Source organism: Vicia villosa, unplaced genomic scaffold (genome assembly GCF_029867415.1).
Source record: "Vicia villosa cultivar HV-30 ecotype Madison, WI unplaced genomic scaffold, Vvil1.0 ctg.003254F_1_1, whole genome shotgun sequence".
NCBI classification, from domain to species: Eukaryota; Viridiplantae; Streptophyta; class Magnoliopsida; order Fabales; family Fabaceae; genus Vicia; species Vicia villosa.
This window is the reverse complement of record NW_026706152.1, coordinates 204,075-223,711: the sequence shown is the minus strand read 5'-3', so window position 1 is coordinate 223,711 and position 19,637 is coordinate 204,075. Positions and strand designations below refer to the sequence as shown.

General features: G+C 35.3%; 1 protein-coding gene across 1 annotated transcript; it reads right to left on the bottom strand.

Moving 5' to 3' along the window:
• Positions 1–13,019: 13,019 nt before the first annotated feature.
• Positions 13,020–14,420, bottom strand: LOC131640648 (F-box/LRR-repeat protein 3-like). The gene has a single exon (XM_058911027.1). The coding sequence runs from the start codon at positions 14,418–14,420 to the stop codon at positions 13,020–13,022; it is 1,401 nt and encodes a 466-aa protein (XP_058767010.1).
• Positions 14,421–19,637: the final 5,217 nt, after the last annotated feature.

Sequence of the window (19,637 nt, the reverse complement as noted above, 5' to 3'; positions counted from 1 at the left end):
ATCTATTGATAATTATCATAATATAAAAATATTAATATAAATCTTCTAACATATATCTATTGATATTATGATTGTGATGCTTCAATTTATGCATCTAAAAAAGAAAATATAACTAAGAGAATTAGAAATGAACAATAAACTTAGAAAGAAAGAAAAACACCATATATTTGAAGAGATAGATATTTATTCTAATAGTTGATTACTTACCATTCGTCATCTCCCAGTTTCCAATTTCTAAACACCATATATTTGATTAATTATGGAATTCGTCAGGTATACAAAGAGGATTAAATAGTAATAAGAAAAAGAAAACTACTTGAGATGAAAATATGACAATAGAATGTGGCTTTATGATTTTTGAAAGGAAAATGCTAATTGTTAAGAAAATATAAAAACAAGAAAGGTAAGAATAAATCTCAACCATTCATTATCACCACCACCCCATGATTCCTATTAAAAAGGAAATTAAATTAAAAATAAATTAAAAATTTTCCTATAATATAGTGACATGTGTTCATTCTTGCATTTCTTTTCCAAATTCCTTCGTACTAAATAGCATTACTCTTTTTTGAAAATGAAACTGTTTTCTTATTTGATATCTAATAAAACGTAGGTTTGGAATTGAGAAGTAGTTTTCAAAATTACACAAAACGTGGGTTTGGAATAGAAAAGAAGTGGTTTTCAACATTACGAAGATGTCTTTTTTAAGATTTGCTTAAATTAATTTAATGATAATAATAATTTTTATATTGTACCGACGGTTTTCAATTAGCTAAAGAATAGGAAAAAAACTCATTTGTTTAGAATATGATTTAGAATTATTATCTATAATAAAAAATATAGAAAAAAGAATGTGATTTGTGATTTTTTTTTATTTTAAAGAGCTTATAGGTAGTGCACTGTTAGTGTAAAATATTTTACACGGTCAATGCATCATAACCATTAAAAAGAAATACTTTATATGTAATTTAAAGAAAAAGTCAAAATTTTACAAAAATTAACGGTTATTTTTTTTTTACAATAAGCAATGGAATTAAAGGAGCAAAAGGGATGCTCTACCCAAGTACAAAAGGATTACAAGGTAAAACACAAGAGAGGTTGGGTATTCCAACCGAAATAATTACATAAAGGCGCCTTCTTATAAAAAGAGCCCAACCAATTCCCCGAAATGATAAGAATCTCCGACATACACTCTAGAAAGCTAAAAGATTCCTCTTTGAAGATGATAGCATTACGCTTGAGCCACAAAATCCAAATCGTCGCCAACCAAGCCACCGACAAAATAGCCCTCTTAGAAAGACAAGAAATCTTGTCACAATTATAGAGAAAGTCTTGGAATTCCTCTAAAGACAAGAAATCCCCAACTCCAACCGTGTAAAACTACATTACACTGTCAGTGTATTTCCATTAAATCTTATTTTAAATATGATTTGGAATTATAATTTATAATAAAAATATTACTTTAAAATAAAGTTGTTATTAAAATTATTTTAAAGTTTTAATTATTCTTTAATTAACATTTTTTTTTAAAAAATATTATAATTTAGTATAATTGGTGAAAATTTTGGCCGAAAAATATATGTAATTTGTGGATGTAGATATAATTGTTGAATTATATAAGTACAACTTAGAGTTTAGTGGGCTTATAGGAAGTTTTAAATCTAAAAGATGAGAGAGAAACAAGAGAGAGAGAGAGTGCCAAGAGAGACTGACTTTTCTGTATTTTCTTTTTCATCTGAGCAATTATGGAGGGTGGATGGATTCAGGTGAAGGATAGGAACAGAAGGGTAGGAGGAGCCACAAAATGGGACATTCTCAAAAAGGATCATGGCGAGAAGAGGAACCTGCTAACAACAATTTTTATCACAGATTTTGGGGACAAATGGAATGCTAGAGATTTGTTTATGGAGTTCAAGGATCTAGGATTGACAGAGGAGATAATTATACCTCCTAAGAGAGATTGGAGAGGCAACCGATTTGGATTCGTTACATTCATCAACGCTTCTGATGAGAAGAACCTGGATACAAAGATGGATAATATATGGTTAGAAGGAGTTAAACTAAAAGCTAACATATCAAAGATCAAAAGGAAAGAAGTACATCAGAACCTTAGAAATAATCCAAAGCTGCGTGTTGGTATCGGCATTGGTGGTGGATCCGAACAAATTAAGGAGAGCAAGAAATTTAACACCACAGCTTCTGGGCCATCTCGTTCCTATGCGGAAGCAACCTTAGGAGCTAAACTGAAGGTGTCTGCAGAAACCCAAGAAGCTTGCAAGACTTTCTTCTATTCCTCTTCTGCGGACGAATCCAACAAATTCTGCAAGGCCAAAGTTGGTGTAGTTCGAAGTCCAGGACTCGCTTACGGAGTAGCACAGAGTCTTTTAGAATAAGGTTTTTTCTCCATTTCTGCTACAGCTTTGGGTCCTAACGTATGCCTGCTGGAGGAGGAAAACGAAGGAGATTTGGAGATTCTATTAGCAGACGAAGAAGAGTGGAAAAACCCGTGGTTCAAAGAAGTTAGAAACTAGAAGAAGACAGATGCGGAGTGCGCGAGAATGGTGTGGATCTCCATCTTTGGTATCCCTTTCTTTGTCAGGAACGAGAGCTTCATCAATCTTCTCCTGGCAGACATTGGGAAAGTTGTAAACCCAGAAACGATTAACACCAAACCAAATAGATTGGATGTTCTTAACATCATGATTTACACAGATTTGGCGGACACAATCAAGCACAGAGTCAAAACTTGTATTGATGGATTATGGTTCAACTTACTGGTTATAGAAGACGTTTCTTACCACAAAGAGGCGAACGATGACTTGTCTTTGTGCGAGCGTACTTCCTCGGACGAAGAAGCATTTGTGTCTTCAACAGATCCATCGGTCAGAGACGACGCGCTGGCCTCTGTCCGTTCGCCACCAGCCTCTCTGAATCACCAGAGTATGGAGCGGCCACCGGGAAACAACTCCGACCAACCTGTCAAATCGCATCGGGAAATGTTTAGTAAGTCTGGAGCTGTTGGTGAGAGAATGTCAGAAACAAAGAAAAGTGAAAGCGACAGATCAAGAAAGGAGAAGGATTTTTGTACAAGCTCTAATGGCTCAGACTTTGTAGCGGACAATCTCAACCCCCTTTTAGGGAAGACTATTTCTTCTGACCCTATTTCTATGAAGAGTGGCAAATTAACTCTATAAAAATTGACCCTATTTCTAATAAGCCAAATTAACCTACTTTCCTAAAAATAGAAAATTAAACATTTTTTATTAATATTAATTAAAGAAAGTATTGTTTCCTAATAAAAACCTAACTACAGGCTAAATAATAGCTAGTCAAAATTCTCACAACACACAACACACACGTGTGTGTGTGTGTATATATATATATATATATATATATATATATATATATATATATATATATATATATATATATATATATATATATATATATATATATATATATATATATATATATATATATATATATATATATATATATACATACTCACACACAATCAATTAAATTACAAATAAAAAAAAGACTAATTAAAATTTTAAAAAAATTATAGTTAGGTTATCTTATTTTTTTTAATAGGCAATGGTATTGAATTAGAGCAAAGGGGTTGCTCCTCCCAAATACAAGGCTAAAAGAAAACCGTTAATCAAAACAACTAAGCGGAAGAACATGCCAAATATGAAAATTACAATTTGATACAAGCTTAATACTCGATTGTAACCACGTCCACGAGCAGAACACAATCGCCGACATACACTTAAGGAAACTAAAACTCCCTCTTTTGAAAATGATGTTGTTGCGGCTCATCCAAATACTCCAACACGTCGCAAGCCAAATAACACCCACTGTCCTCCTTTTGGCTAAGGTCTTCAATCTTTCAAAGAAGAAAGGAAAGAGCATGAAGTCCTCCATAGTGAAGTCGGGAATGGGTCCTATCCACGCATGCACCTTCGTCCAAACATCTAACACCACTCGACAACCACCTAACAGATGAAGTAAGGGTTCCTCCACTGTCGAACAGAACACACAGAAGGAATCATTGGCGTCTAAAATACCCCTTTTGAGCAAATTATCTTTGGTGGCAGTCCTGTCATGTATAATTCTTGAACCAAAGAACAAGAAGTTTGAAGGAGCATTAAGATTCCACTAAAAAGATGCAGCTTTTACGACATGTTCATTGAGAGGTGGCCCTGACAGCTTTGCATAGAACTAGGAGAAACAAGTTTTTACCGTAAACACTTCATCCTTGTCAAGTCGCCATGTGAAAGAATCCTTAACACCATTCCTTGGGACTACGTGGGAAATAAACTCGAGGAGATCCAGCCACTGCCCTGTTGCACTAATGCTGTTGCCGTCAGCCAGAAGAAGAGCAGCATCCCACTGCCAGCCTGAAACCGTGTGGTTTCCAGCCGCTGCCACCACCATTCCGTCGTCCTAGCCAACACGAACAGCTCAGGAAAATGCACCATCAAAGGCAGAGTGTCTGCCCAGCATCCGTACCAAAATGGGACATCTTGGTCGTCTCCTATATTGCACAAAACAGCACCTGAGAAATTTTGAAATAGTAGAAAATCAAAATTATCAGAAATAAGAAGGCCGCGCAACCAAATTGAGTCCGAATTCTCGATAATGGAAATGTCCCCAATTAACACCTTCCTCCTCACGTTTCCGTATCTAGACTCAAGGATTCCCCGCCAAACCACATTCTCTTCCGTAAGTATCCTCCACTTCCATTTACTTAGAAGCGCTACATTCATCACCTCCACGTTCTTTACCCCTAAGCCACCTTCTTCGATAGACTTGCACACAATCTCCCAACTTTCAAGTGCAGTTTTGAACCGGTGGATTAATCTAACAATTAATAAACAAGAGAAAAAATAACATTAAAAAAAGAGAAAGATGTTCATATATATTTTTATTTTTGTTTTTCCAATCCAGCCTTTAAAAAACAAAAATGAGAACATTTTTTTATTAAAAGAGAGAGGGTCGATGCCCCATGAAAGCAGTGAGCACTTGTTCTTGAGATGCAATTGGTCTGTTCGTATCTGGGCGAACATTTGGGGATGGCTTGGAATTCGGCCGCTGTGGATCAACGCTAGCACAAACTGTAGGTCTCATTTTCTCTCTACTTTCCATTCTTTAAACAACAAGGTTGGCAAGGGTAGGGAAGTTTCGGTTTGGATGGCTACGTGTTGGTGCTTATGGAATGCTAGAAACGGTATTATCTTCAACAATGAAATTCTGGACATCGATGAAATATTGTTCAAAATTAAGATGCTAACTTGCATGGAAGAGTATCATAAAAGTCAATTATCCGATCAATGGTCAAATGATGATTGGAAAGACCATTACAAGAATGAGCATCGTCAATGGCATAATCGCCATAAAACTGTCTTGCAGGGGGAAATCATGCCTCAAGAATGTAAACCGAGCCCAGACTACATGTCATGGTATGCCACTGTGTCAAATTTGTATTTATCGCCGAATAGATACTTGTTTGACCCTCGTAGCCAACCCTTCACCTCAAACTTCCAACAATCCAGACCACCTATCCCTAACATGCAACAACATTTTCATAACACCCAACAAAATTTCATTCCAACACAACCACCTTTTACCCCAAGCCTACATTATCATCACCAAAACCCATATACTTCATACACCCAACCACAAACACCATTCTCACAACCTACCCCTTTCCCAACCTACCAACACCACTACCAAACACCCCAATACACCCAAATGCAACATACCACTACCCAACATAACCCATCTACATCTTATAACCAACCACAATACCACAACTATCAAACCCCCCAACAACAAATGCCTTTTTCTCAATCACAACAATTTACCCCAAATCCTTCACAAGAAAACTATGTCAACATGCAAACCTCAATGCATAACACCACTCCACATGATTGGAATAACGAGGGGACCAGATTGAGTTATGGCAGTGCGACGGCGGCTGATTTGATCAATGAAGAAATGGTCGAAGAATTATATGATCGCGGATATGAGACAGGTTCTTCTACTCAACCAGCAAATGATGAAGAGCCTCGTAGAAGAAGTACGAGAGATGGACATCCTCCTAATTGTGGAACCAACCAACGGTTATGCCGACCGGGTCGAGGTGGCAATTAAATACCGTTTACTTTACTTTATTGTAATTTTATTTTTTTAATTGCATTGTAATTTAATTTATCAATTAAAAGTATTTTATTTATATAAATATTATTTAATATATTTTAATTCAATTTATTTTAAAATTAAAAAAATTAATTGCATTAGTTTTTATATTTAAAACAAAAAATATATAACATATATTAATTCAAAAATTAGAATTAGAAAAAAAATACGTTTTAAGGCTTCCGCCATAGCAATGGGCGGAGCCTCTTAAAATTTATACACTTCCGCCCTTCCCATTGGCGGATCCAAAAAAGTTGACGCACATCCGCCCATCCAATTGGCGGAGGCTCTATACCAATAACGAAATTTTTTTGAAAACATGGTATATTGGGAATTTGTTCCAAAAGTGTGGTATATTGTGTATAAAGTTGTAAAAAGGTGGTACATGCATAAAAAATTCACAGAAAAGCAGCTTTTGAGGGTGCAGCAGAGATGTATAAGGTTGTTTCACCAGTTAATAACCTATGTGAGTCTTTCACCAAAAAGAGCCCTTCGGTCTCTTCTAGTATAGCCAAAAAGAATATAGTGTCTTCAGCTGAAGAGTCGACGGTGCGTACAAACGTCTTGTGCACGTGTCCCGAGAGGAGTTTCGTGGGGAACTCATATGAGGAAGCGTGTGAAGGAAAAGATGACTTTTTTGAGGAAGGGACAAATCAATATGCAAACGAATCGGGGTCTCATATTGGGCCTTTACTTTCTAAAGAGGCTCATACAAGTAACAACCCATTATCCTTTGATGGGGCATGTAGATTAATAAAAGGAAAAAATAAAAATAGGCCCAGGAGATCCAAAGTTAAAGACGTTATTAATTTAGGGGATAAAGTGGAGATTTCCAATCCTATTAAGCAATTATCTGCCCAAGACAAAGAAACTCTCAAACGATTTCTGAACCTAGAGGAATGGCAAGCACGATGGAGGAAGAAGACACCATATCAAATTCTACCTTTTCCAATCATAATTCTTTGACTGACTCCGAAGTCATTAGATGTAACAGAAGATTATTGAAAAACAGCAACTCTGATGTGGGAAAGCGAATTTGGGAATCAATCAACAATCTGTGTGTGATTAGCAGAGAAGAAGGTAATAGATGTATCAGTATGGTGGAGGATATGGAAGACAGGGACAAAAAAGTTATGGAGACATTGATGGCGGAGTAAAACAAGTTACCATGAATATCCTATCTTATAACATCAGAGGGGGAGGAAGCATAACAAAAAGAAAGAGGATAAGCTTCTTGCTCAAATCGGGTAAGATTGTTCTTTGCTTTATTCAGGAAACTAAAATGTCTTATTTTGATTATAATATAGCCTGGTCTTTTTGGGGGAGTAAAGAGGTTGAGTAGACGGCGTTTAATTGCGTAGGTGCGTCGGGAGGGATGTCAATTCTGTGGGGGAAAGATTATCTGGTTCTTAACTACACTTTCAGAGGAGTAGGATATTTTGGCATTAATGTTCAATAGAGAGGAGTAGTGTATAATTTTATCAATGTCTACGCAGCTTGTAGTGTCGTCGAAAGAAGAGCTTTGTGGAGTAGTCTGCTAGCTAAGAAACAAAATGCAGGTTTAGAAGAGTGGTGCGTTGGAGGAGATTTCAACATAGTCAGCCATAATAAAGAAAGAATGGGAGTAGGGGAAGCTAACAGCAGCAAAGGAATGTTTGAGTTCAGAAGATTTATTATAGAAATGGATTTGGTAGATGTTCCTTGCACAGGGGGGAGTTACACTTGGTTCAGAGGAAATGGAAAGGCTATGAGCAGGTTGGATAGGTTCTTGTTATCCAATAATTTGATCGAAGATTGGAATGTTACTGATCAAAGGGTAGGTAAGAGAGACATTTCTGACCATTGTCCTATTTGGCTTAATTCAGGTATGAGGAATTAGGGTCCAAAACCCTTTAGATTCAATAACGCTTGGTTTAAGAACGAGTTGTTCAAGCCGTTTATCAAGGAGGAGTGGTCAAAGATGATAGTGGAAGGGAGGCGTGATTCATTTTATATGAGAAGCTCAAGTTGCTAAAGCAAAGGATTAGAGATTGGAATCGCGACGTGTTTGGGTGGATTGACCTTAAGGTGAGCCAAAATGTGGACAATCTTAATGAACTGGATAGCATGTTGGTCGATCATTTTGGAGGCAATGTTAAGGCTTTGGTTAGTAATAGAAGCAAAGTAACAAAAGAGATATGGAACACTTTAAACCTGAAAGAAAGCATGCTACGATTGAAGTCAAGGCAGTTGTGGTTTGAAGAGGGCAAAAAGAATTCTCGTTTGTTTCACAATTCTTTGAAAGAAAGAAATAGAAGAAATGCTATTCTTATGGTTGAAGGAGAAAATGGTACTGAGGAAGGAGTAGAAGAGATAAAAGGTTTTATCAAATCTCACTTTGAGGACTTGTTCAAAGAAGGCAATGAGAACCGACCCGTTCCTGATGGCATCGACTTTAAGAAGCTCAACATGGAAGAGAGTAAATGGATGATAAGGCCGTTTACGGAGGAAGAGGTAAAGGAGGCAATTTGGTCTTGTGATGGTAGTAAAAGCGCTGGCCCAGATGGTTATTCACTCCAGTTCTTTAAGCAAAATTGAGAGATCATCTAGGTTGAAATCTTCAAATTCATGACAGACTTTCACATATCAGCAAAGCTTACCAAAGCTGTTACGTCTTCTTTCATCACTCTAATCCCAAAGATTAATAACCCTCAATCTTTAAAGGACTACAGGCCCATTTGTTTGGTGGGGAGCCTTCACAAGATTTTAACCAAACTTCTTGCTGCAAGGTTAAAAAGTGTGATGAGAAATTTGATACCGGAAAACCAAACAACTTTCATACCGGGAAGACACATAACAGACGGGATTCTGGTTATTAATGAAGTGCTGGACCAGGCTAAAAGAGAAAATCGGAGTTGTATTGCGCTGAAAGTAGATTTTGAAAAAGCCTACGATACGGTTAACTGGAATTTATTGAGATTCTTGTTTAATAAGATGGGTTTTGATGAAAAATGGATCCAATGGATGGAAGGGTGTGTTTTTTCCAGCCATATGTCAATTATTGTAAACGGAAGTACAACAAAGGATTTCAAGGTCGAACGAGGTCTTCGACAAGGAAATCTTTTATCACCTTTCTTATTTGTGATGGTTACAGAGGTTTTGACCGGCCATATGAAGAAGGCCGTGGAAAGAGGTGAGTTTAGAGGTTTTAAGATAAATGAGGAGGAAGAAGCTAACATATTACAGTTCGCGGACGACACAATCATTTTGGCGGAAGGAGGAAGCGGAAATTTGTGGTGTCTGAAGGTTATCCTAAGGGTTTTGAAATGATGTCGGGTCTAAAGGTCAACTTTCACAAAAGCATGATTTACGGAATCCATACGCAAGAGTGGCTGTTGAATGCAACATCCATTTTCCTATCCTGCAGCAAGGATATTTTACCTTTCAAATTCCTTGGCGTGCTAGTGGGAGATAACCCGAGGAAATTATCCATGTGGAAAGGAGTCATCAATCAATTCAAGAAAAGACTTGCAGTGTGGAAGGGAAGACATTTATCAATGGCTGGTAGGGTAACGTTAATTGATTCGATGCTGAATCCTTTACCCATTTACTCTTTCTCCTTCTACAAAGCACTTGCCAAAGTTATGCAAGAAATTCGAAGCATACAAAGTTCTTTCTATGGAGCGGAAGCGAGAACAAAAGAAAGGTGCATTGGGTGTCATGGAAATCTGTTTGTGACAAAAGAGATAAGGGAGGTCTTGACATGAAGGATGTTGAAGCCCAAAACTTAGCCCTATTGAACAAGTGGAAATGGCGAATATTAAACGAAAAAGATGCTGCCTGGCAAAACATTCTCAGGAGTAGATACGGTAATCCTAATGTGAAGGTGTTAATAGGCGAGGAAAGCGCGCTATCTCAGAGGGGCTCGATATGGTGGAGGGATCTTTTAACGACCGAAAAATCCATCTGCAGCCATAATTTTAGTTTTGCAGGTGTTGTTTATTGCAGTGTCAACAATGGAAAAGGAACACCATTTTGGTTGTCAAAGTGGTTGGGAAACCAAACTCTAGCGGAAGCATTCCTTGAAATTTTCGATTAGGAAATCAATGAGCACAACACAGTCTCGGAGGCAGGAGAGTGGAGAAACGGGAATTGGACTTGGAACTTGGCAGCTTTAGTAGAAAACAGGGACAACATTGACACTCTTTTGTGGGAAGATTTCATGTTCGATGTGCATCAGCATCACATGAAGGAACACGAAGCAGATTCTTACGCTTGGGAAATAGAAGAGGACATTATGTTTAAGGTTAAATCCTGTTATTACTTAATCCGTGATAAATTTGATTCCAGTAGTCGGTCCCTCGACGTAGCTAAAGCTATAAATCGCTTGTGGGATACAAAAGCTCCCTCAAACTTGTCTTTGTTCGGATGGAGATTTTTATTGGATAGGCTGCCCATAAAAGAGCAGCTGAGTTTTCGTGGTATTCTCACGAACGCTACAGACTTACGTCGCGCCTTTTGTTCCTCGGATCTGGAATCTAAAAACCATCTCTTTGAGGAATGTTCGGTTTCTGTAGCAATTTGGAAGGCTGTTATGCTGTGGATAGGAAACCAGGCGGATTTGTCGCTGGAAGAATTCATGACTTTTTTCCATCACAGTGACAAAGTTAGGAGCAAGTAGAGAATGATTTACGCTGCAATATGGTTAGAAACAGTATGGTGTCTCTGGCTTTTACGCAACGATGTTATTTTCAAGGGAGCAAACGTTAGTTTCGATGATTGTATGTCTGGTATAGTTAAGGGGTCGTGGAATTGGTTATGCTCTATAGGAAAATCTGTTGTTCTTTGTAATTTCCATATGTGGCATAACCAACCTCTTCTTTGTTTTAGATTGTAAGTGGATTTTGTCTTGTAATTGGGTGGAGTATTCCTTATACTCCCTTTTAATGGATCATTTGCCTATTAAAAAAAAACAATTCTGAACAAAATTCAACAAATCCGGTAAGTTAAACTAATAAACCTTTACAACTACAGTTCAACGAATATCACCACTGGCAAATTGGTAACAGTAAATTGAACATTGAGTTTGTGACCCATTCTATAATATGAAAAATATTGAGAGGATAGCATTACATAACATGAAAAATATTGAGAGGATAGCATTACATATATAACATGAAAAATGAAGATGAAGCAAGTATAACATGAAAAATGAGATGAAGCAAGTGGAATGATAAACAGTATATGATTTTGTTACCTTCAATTTTGATTTTGAGTTCCTTCTCTTCGATTCTGAACCTTTGATTGTGAGAGCAAGCTTAGATTATTCACCAATTCTAGGTTTGACGATTTAAAATCTTCACTAATTTGGGGTTTAGGATTCTTCACCATTTTTCAGTTGTTCTTCAAAGTTCCCACAGTTGAGAAGCTATTTTGGGTTGTGTTTGACGTTATTAGAAATTAAAATTTTAAAACTAAACTTTTAACGGTTCGGTTCGGAATTAGTTTAATTGCTTATAAAATCGGTTCACTAACCATTAATAATGGTTCAGTTAATTTAACTCCAGTTCGGTTCGGCGATTTTTTTAGAGTTAAATACATTTTTAGTTCCTATAAATATGCAACCTTATAATTTTGGTCCCTCTAAAAATTTTCTTCGAATAATGGTCCTCACAAACTTTTTCATCCGCAATTTTGGTCTCCGTTGTCAAGTTTCATTGACAGAAGCTGAAATGGCACAAATTGCAGGGCTTTAAACCTCCTCTAAACTAACCCAGAAAAAAAAAATTTGGTCTGCACCTCCAGTTCTGTGCCAGAAACAATATCTTCCCTCCTTTAAATTCATATGGATGTATGAGAATGAACAATTCATGACCATGAAAACCTAAATTGGAAATGAAGAAGCATCTCGTGGATCTTTGAATTTCGCAACCTGGAAGGATTACTTTGAATGATAAACCAAACCTAGGTTGACAGATGCTTTTAAACAAATTCACAAAATTAGTTCTACGAAGGAGAAATTTTACAAGATAAATATATCCTTATTCAGCACTAAATTACAAAGAGCATCACACAATTTAATAATGTGGATCTCAGCACTGAGTTTTTAACCTTTTTTGTTACACTTCTCAATTATTAATCACACTAAATTTCTTTCTCCACACCTTCTATGAGACAAACTTGCCAAAAATTCGAATAATGCATATGTGCTTCTTCTAACGGTAAGAGAAAATTCCTCATTCCCAATTCCAAATAGGAGAGGCACAGTACTAACTAATATCAATAATGCTAGATCCCTATTACTACCAAAATAAGATAATTTCATGAGTGTTACCAATCCTATATCACATAAAATAACAATTTGTTCAAATTCCTCTATGCGACAGTGTTATAATGTGTGTGCCAGTGCCACTATAGTTGTTATTTGACAACATTTAGTGCTAAATAGCGCATCACAGAACAATGTTATAGTAACAACAACAACAAGTGCATGACTCATTGACATCTTGTTTAAAGGTAGTAACTGAAGATAGCAAAATGAATTAATAAACATTAATTTAGGCACAAGATATGTAAAAATTAAATCATAAAAGTTACAATGTTTGTACAATGATAAAAAGTTAGAGGAAAGAAAAACATCAAAAGACAACCCAAACATTAAATAGAGACAAATTTAAAAACAAAAAACATCTAATATTCAAGAATCAGAAATTCAACGGCATCCATAACTAGCAAAAGACATTCCTAACGAAATGAGTTTTCTTTTTTATTTCACTAAAATAATGAGTTGGAGAATGATGGCCTTGATAAAAGCATTGAGACAACAACGTCAACATTCACTTTATCACAAGACATTGTTTGCAGTTTTCAACCACACGCTTCACTCCCTTTTTCGTGACATATTCACAACACATCAATAGTAGTTTCAAAAGCCCACAACAACTCTTTGAGATCTCATAGAGTGTTTTATCATCAACACCTGTATAGGATAAGTCCAACACCTCTAACTGGTGAACTACAAAGTTCAATTTTAGTCCTCTCACTTTACAGTAAATCAACTTCAGATGTCTAAGCTTACAACAACTATTTAAAACTTGACAAATACCTTTTTCAGATAGGCTATGGCAAAAACTCAAATCCAGATGCTGCAAATTTGGGAATGAAGCAAACAATATGATGGTCCCGTCATTTATAAATGAAGACTGAAACAAATATAGAAATTTTAATTGAGGGTTGACATCAAAATTTTTCAAAATATCATAATTTTCTACACTCTTGCTCTCAATATATATGTTTTCCATGGGGGATTCATCCATATAAATGCTTTCCATTGTGATCTCACCAAGTGAATGGCAATTCTTAATGAGGGCGAACAAAGCTGATTCTGTGAGCTTGGAACATTTACTAAGGTTTATAGATACTAAATCTGGAACAAGCGAAAACAATTGGAAGACATGATGATTATTTAGAAAATCAACACCTTGAAGACCCAAATATCTTATCCCGCGACACTTAGATAATAAATCATAAATTCCATGGAAACTATAGCCGGTGCAATTTTCAAGAACAAAAGTCTTTAAAGGAAGGCCTTGTCTTGCAATAGAGTAAAGCAAATCATCAGAGATTTGTGAACAACAAAACTTAAGAGAATTCAAACACTTCAAACTCAGTAAGGAATCAATGTAATGAGAAGTTACATACTTTGCATCATTTAACTCAAACATGGAAATAGATAAAGATCTCAATGATGATCTGTCACGGAGAGTCAAGGCAAGGCCTGCATCGAGATAATGGGAGGCGAACCAGAGGTCAAGGGAATTAAGGTTGGAGAATCTATGGAAGAAACGGGGGAGATAAAAAAGTTGTGGATAATATATTTTGAGAGAAAATATGAGACGGTTGGTGAGGGCGAGGAAGTGTTTTGAGACGAGAGATAGAGATTCAAAATTGCGTTTGTATTTGTCTTTGATTGTGCCATAGACGGGGTCAGTGGGGAATGGGAAGACATGAAACGGGTTAGCCGGCTTGATGATAGCCAACTGCTTGACCGGCTTGACCGGGTTGATGAGGAATGTGAAGACATGCTCCCAGCACTCATCGGGTAAGTAAAACTCAAAGTCAGGTTCTACAATTACAATTGAATTTGTAGAAGAAAACGATTGTTGTTGTTGATGTTGAAGAGATTTGACACAAGTTCTCTTCTTCTTTCTTATAGAAAGTCGTTTCGTCTTCGTCATAGTGAGGAGGAAGAGTGATTTGACACAAGTTGTTGATGGAATATGGATTCCGTCTCTATTTAAACAGAAAAGTTAGGTTTAATGTGAAACAAATTAAACTAGATTAAAAAAATATATATTTTAAACCATTAAAAAGCACCGCCATTCTTTTTTATAACCAACAACCTATTTTTTTAAATAATCCTTCAACTCTACTTAATAAATAAATAAAACCAACTCTCCACTTTTTCAATGTCAAAAAAATATATTTATTGATATCTAAAAAAATAACAATGAGTAAATAAATTTATTGATATCTAAAAAAATAACGATATAAAAATAACAAAACAAACATTTCTAACAAATTTGGAGGTGGTCCTTTATTGAAAAAATTAATCGAACCAATTATAACTTTTAAGAGTTTAGCAAATTTCCTTTGTTATACCTTTCTTAGGTTGTATTTGGTGATTAATTTTCTTTTGTTTCGAGCTTTGCCTCGCATTTTTGTAATCGGTTGTTAGAACTTTTGGTTCTTTTTATATAATATCTTGATTAAAAAAAAGGAGAGATTCAGTACTTTCTATAAAAAAAATTAACAACATAAAATTAAATAAATTCAATACTTTATATAAAAAATAACACGAAAAATAAGCCAAATTAACCTACTTTCCTAAAAATAGAAAATTTAACATTTTTTATTAATATTAATTAAAGAAAGTATTGTTTCCTAATAAAAACCTAACTACAGGCTAAATAATAGCTAGTCAAAATTCTCACAACACACAACACACACGTGTGTATATATATATATATATATATATATATATATATATATATATATATATATATATATATATATATATACTCACACACAATCAATTAAATTACAAATAAAAAAAAGACTAATTAAAATTTTAAAAAAATTATAGTTAGGTTATCTTATTTTTTTTAATAGGCAATGGTACTGAATTAGAGCAAAAGGGTTGCTCCTCCCAAATACAAGGCTAAAAGAAAACCGTTAATCAAAACAACTAAGCGGAAGAACATGCCAAATATGAAAATTACAATTTGATACAAGCTTAATACTCGATTGTAACCACGTCCACGAGCGGAACACAATCGCCGACATACACTTAAGGAAACTAAAACTCCCTCTTTTGAAAATGATGTTGTTGCGGCTCATCCAAATACTCCAACACGTCGCAAGCCAAATAACACCCACTGTCCTCCTTTTGGCTAAGGTCTTCAATCTTTCAAAGAAGAAAGGAAAGAGCATGAAGTCCTCCATAGTGAAGTCGGGAATGGGTCCTATCCACGCATGCACCTTCGTCCAAACATCTAACACCACTCGACAACCACCTAACAGATGAAGTAAGGGTTCCTCCACTGTCGAACAGAACACACAGAAGAAATCATTGGCGTCTAAAATACCCCTTTTGAGCAAATTATCTTTGGTGGCAGTCCTGTCATGTATAATTCTTGAACCAAAGAACAAGAAGTTTGAAGGAGCATTAAGATTCCACTAAAAAGATGCAGCTTTTACGACATGTTCATTGAGAGGTGGCCCTGACAGCTTTGCATAGAACTAGGAGAAACAAGTTTTTACCGTAAACACTTCATCCTTGTCAAGTCGCCATGTGAAAGAATCCTTAACACCATTCCTTGGGACTACGTGGGAAATAAACTCAAGGAGATCCAGCCACTGCCCTGTTGCACTAATGCTGTTGCCGTCAGCCAGAAGAAGAGCAGCATCCCACTGCCAGCCTGAAACCGTGTGGTTTCCAGCCGCTGCCACCACCATTCCGTCGTCCTAGCCAACACGAACAGCTCAGGAAAATGCACCATCAAAGGCAGAGTGTCTGCCCAGCATCCGTACCAAAATGGGACATCTTGGTCGTCTCCTATATTGCACAAAACAGCACCTGAGAAATTTTGAAATAGTAGAAAATCAAAATTATCAGAAATAAGAAGGCCGCGCAACCAAATTGAGTCAGAATTCTCGATAATGGAAATGTCCCCAATTAACACCTTCCTCCTCACGTTTCCGTATCTAGACTCAAGGATTCCCCGCCAAACCACATTCTCTTCCGTAAGTATCCTCCACTTCCATTTACTTAGAAGCGCTACATTCATCACCTCCACGTTCTTTACCCCTAAGCCACCTTCTTCGATAGACTTGCACACAATCTCCCAACTTTCAAGTGCAGTTTTGAACCGGTGGATTAATCTAACAATTAATAAACAAGAGAAAAAATAACATTAAAAAAAGAGAAAGATGTTCATATATATTTTTATTTTTGTTTTTCCAATCCAGCCTTTAAAAAACAAAAATGAGAACATTTTTTTATTAAAAGAGAGAGGGTCGATGCCCCATGAAAAAATGAACTACATAGGAATTAATTAATTAAGAAGTAAATATTTCCTTGGAGTCATTTTTCAACAAAAATCTAATATGACTTTGCTTATTATTATAAAACATACAATTGAGGCCAAGGTAGTGTTTACTGCTCTTTTTGGTAACCAATCACGAGCTCAGAAAGCAATTGAGATTAACTTGAAAAATCTGTAAAGTAATTTGTGCAAATAATTCATGTAAACTCATGTGTATGTGAATTAAATGCGGTTGTCGTTTGCACGATAACATCGTAGAAATAAAAATAGTGCGCACGGGGGCCTTACAGAAGGAGTCTGGATATTACGAGGGAAACATTTTTTAGAGGGGGCTAAATCGAATCTCGCTTACATTGCAGGGGTGTTGTATATTTAATCCCAAAACATTTTATTTATGTTCTAAAATACTTTTAAGAGAAACTCATTTAAATTTGAATTGTAATCAAATATTAAACCTTATAAAAAAATTCATTTAAATGTGTATATAAGTATTAGTTCAATTGTGTGGCTTAAATGATCAAATTTGTTAAAGTTTATAATTCCAAATTATGCGATTGAATTTTGATTAAAATGATATTTTTGTGTTCAATGAAACTTATTATGATAAGACATATAAAGATAATCCAAACAGGCATCGTTACTTATATAACCCACTGAATTGTGTGTCTAATATAACTATTAAATATGAAGAAGTAAAATTCAATATCAATAACAAACATTTTAAGATCCTTATCACGTAGGATAAGGAATTGGAGATTCACACAAATGAAGAACATTGTGAGGAAGTTTATCCACAGATTATTGAAATACATATCAAAAGTTCTTCAAGGATTATGGAAACACAACCTGAACTTAAGATAAGAAAGAGAGTCTGAAAGGCTAAGGATCTAGGATCGAACAAAATTGATTCCATAATTATTTCTTTTATCTAGTAGAAGAAAATAGTGAGAGTTTTGTTCATATGATTCCTATTATTCTTCAAGTGGAAGATGATCATCATAGGATTTATGAGAAAGAAGTGACTTCGGGTTACTTCTATTGGAATAATACTATCCAAGAGAAAATGTATTCAATAATGTCAAACCATCCTAGAAAACTTGTCAATCTACCTAAAGGATGAAATCCTTGGATGCAAGGGAGTGTTTAGAAAGAAGCGTTATAGTGATGATACATTAAGTACCTAGAAAGATAGTTAAGTGGCCAAGAATTTTTGACAAAAGGAATGTATTGATTATTTCAACACATAGGCACCACTCTTAAGGAAAACGGTAATTAAATGTATTTTTTACATTAGTTTCTTTGATGGCCTTATTGTTCATCACATGGATGTCAAAACGGAATTCCTAAATGGAGATCTCGATGAGGAGATTTACATGGAGAAACCATAAGGTTTATATGCTTCCTGGTATAGAATAAATTAATAGCGTGCAAGCTTGTAAAATCTTTGTATAGATTAAAATAAGCACCAAAACAATGACATAAAAAAATTGACTTTGTTGTTGCGAGATTCACCAATTAAGGAAAGACACACAATTTAGAGGGAAACTTTTCAATCATTATCAAAATAAGAATTCAAAGATTTTGTCATCATCGAAATATAGTATATCTTGTTCAATTTTGATTAAGACAAATATTATCAAACAAGAAAAAAATAAAAAATGTCATGCACATGAATGATGAAGTTAATTAAGAAGGCTCAACATAGAAATTCAAGTTAAGATTTGAGAGAATTGAACTTAACTAAGATGTATTCCTTGCAATATAAGATTCTTATATTTATTATACTCATAAGTCAATGTGGTTAAAATAGAAATGATAATATAAAATAATAGAAAAACAGTAGAGAAACTAATTTATAACAACCATACTAACTAATTCTCAGAAGCGCCCTTAAATTGCATTATATATAATACATAAACCACTTTTCAGATTCATCCATTTCCCTCTTTGAAACTCGCTTTTTGAAACTTTTTCTCTGTTTGACACACACAATGAAGAACAAAAAATGGGCCCTCCCTCTCTCTCACCCAAAGATGAAGATTCAAGATCGGAAATTGAAATGGAAGAAGAATGAAAAGAAAATTGGAAAGCACCACATTTTGCAAGAAATGTTAAAAGCTGATGAAAGAGTCAAAGAATTGACTGTCAGGTGTGAATTGCAGCAACCTTCTGCTTCAAGAAAAATATTTTGGTATGTTTATATATAGTATATTTAGTTATTTCACCATGCTTAGATTTTTTTTCTTCTAATCATTGTCTGTTTTTGTTGAATTTAGTAAAGAACTGAAGAAAAAGGAAAAGAAGAAAAACTCTAAGAACTTGAAAGAGGATGCTGGTGTTATAGAGTGTGTTAATTGGTACGTCAAAATCTATGTTTGTGTTCATATGTGTTTGATTAGATTTTTCTAGGTGTGTAAGTAATCGTGTTTGATTAGATTTTTCTAGGTGTGTAAGTAATCGTGTTTGATTAGATTTTTCTAGATGTGTAAGTAATAATCTCTGTTTGTGTTTGATTAGATTTTTCTAGGTGTTATAAGATTAGATGAATTGAATATAACCTTACTTGGTAAATAGAGTTGAGGGCTTGGGATATGGTGACCAAGATTTTAAAAAACGGTCGCGGTCGCCGCTATTTCGGTAGGTATAGGTGTCGCGACACTGATTGCAGTGTAAAATAATCACAATTCGTTCTTCAATATAAAAAACGGTTATATCTGTATCGACATTTGCGCAAACGGTTATATCTATATCGACACTGATTGCATCTATTTTCATACATCAATACTCATTCTAAATGGAGAGGTTCTGCAGAAATCTCTTTTCTGAGATTTTAGAAGTTTTAAGAAA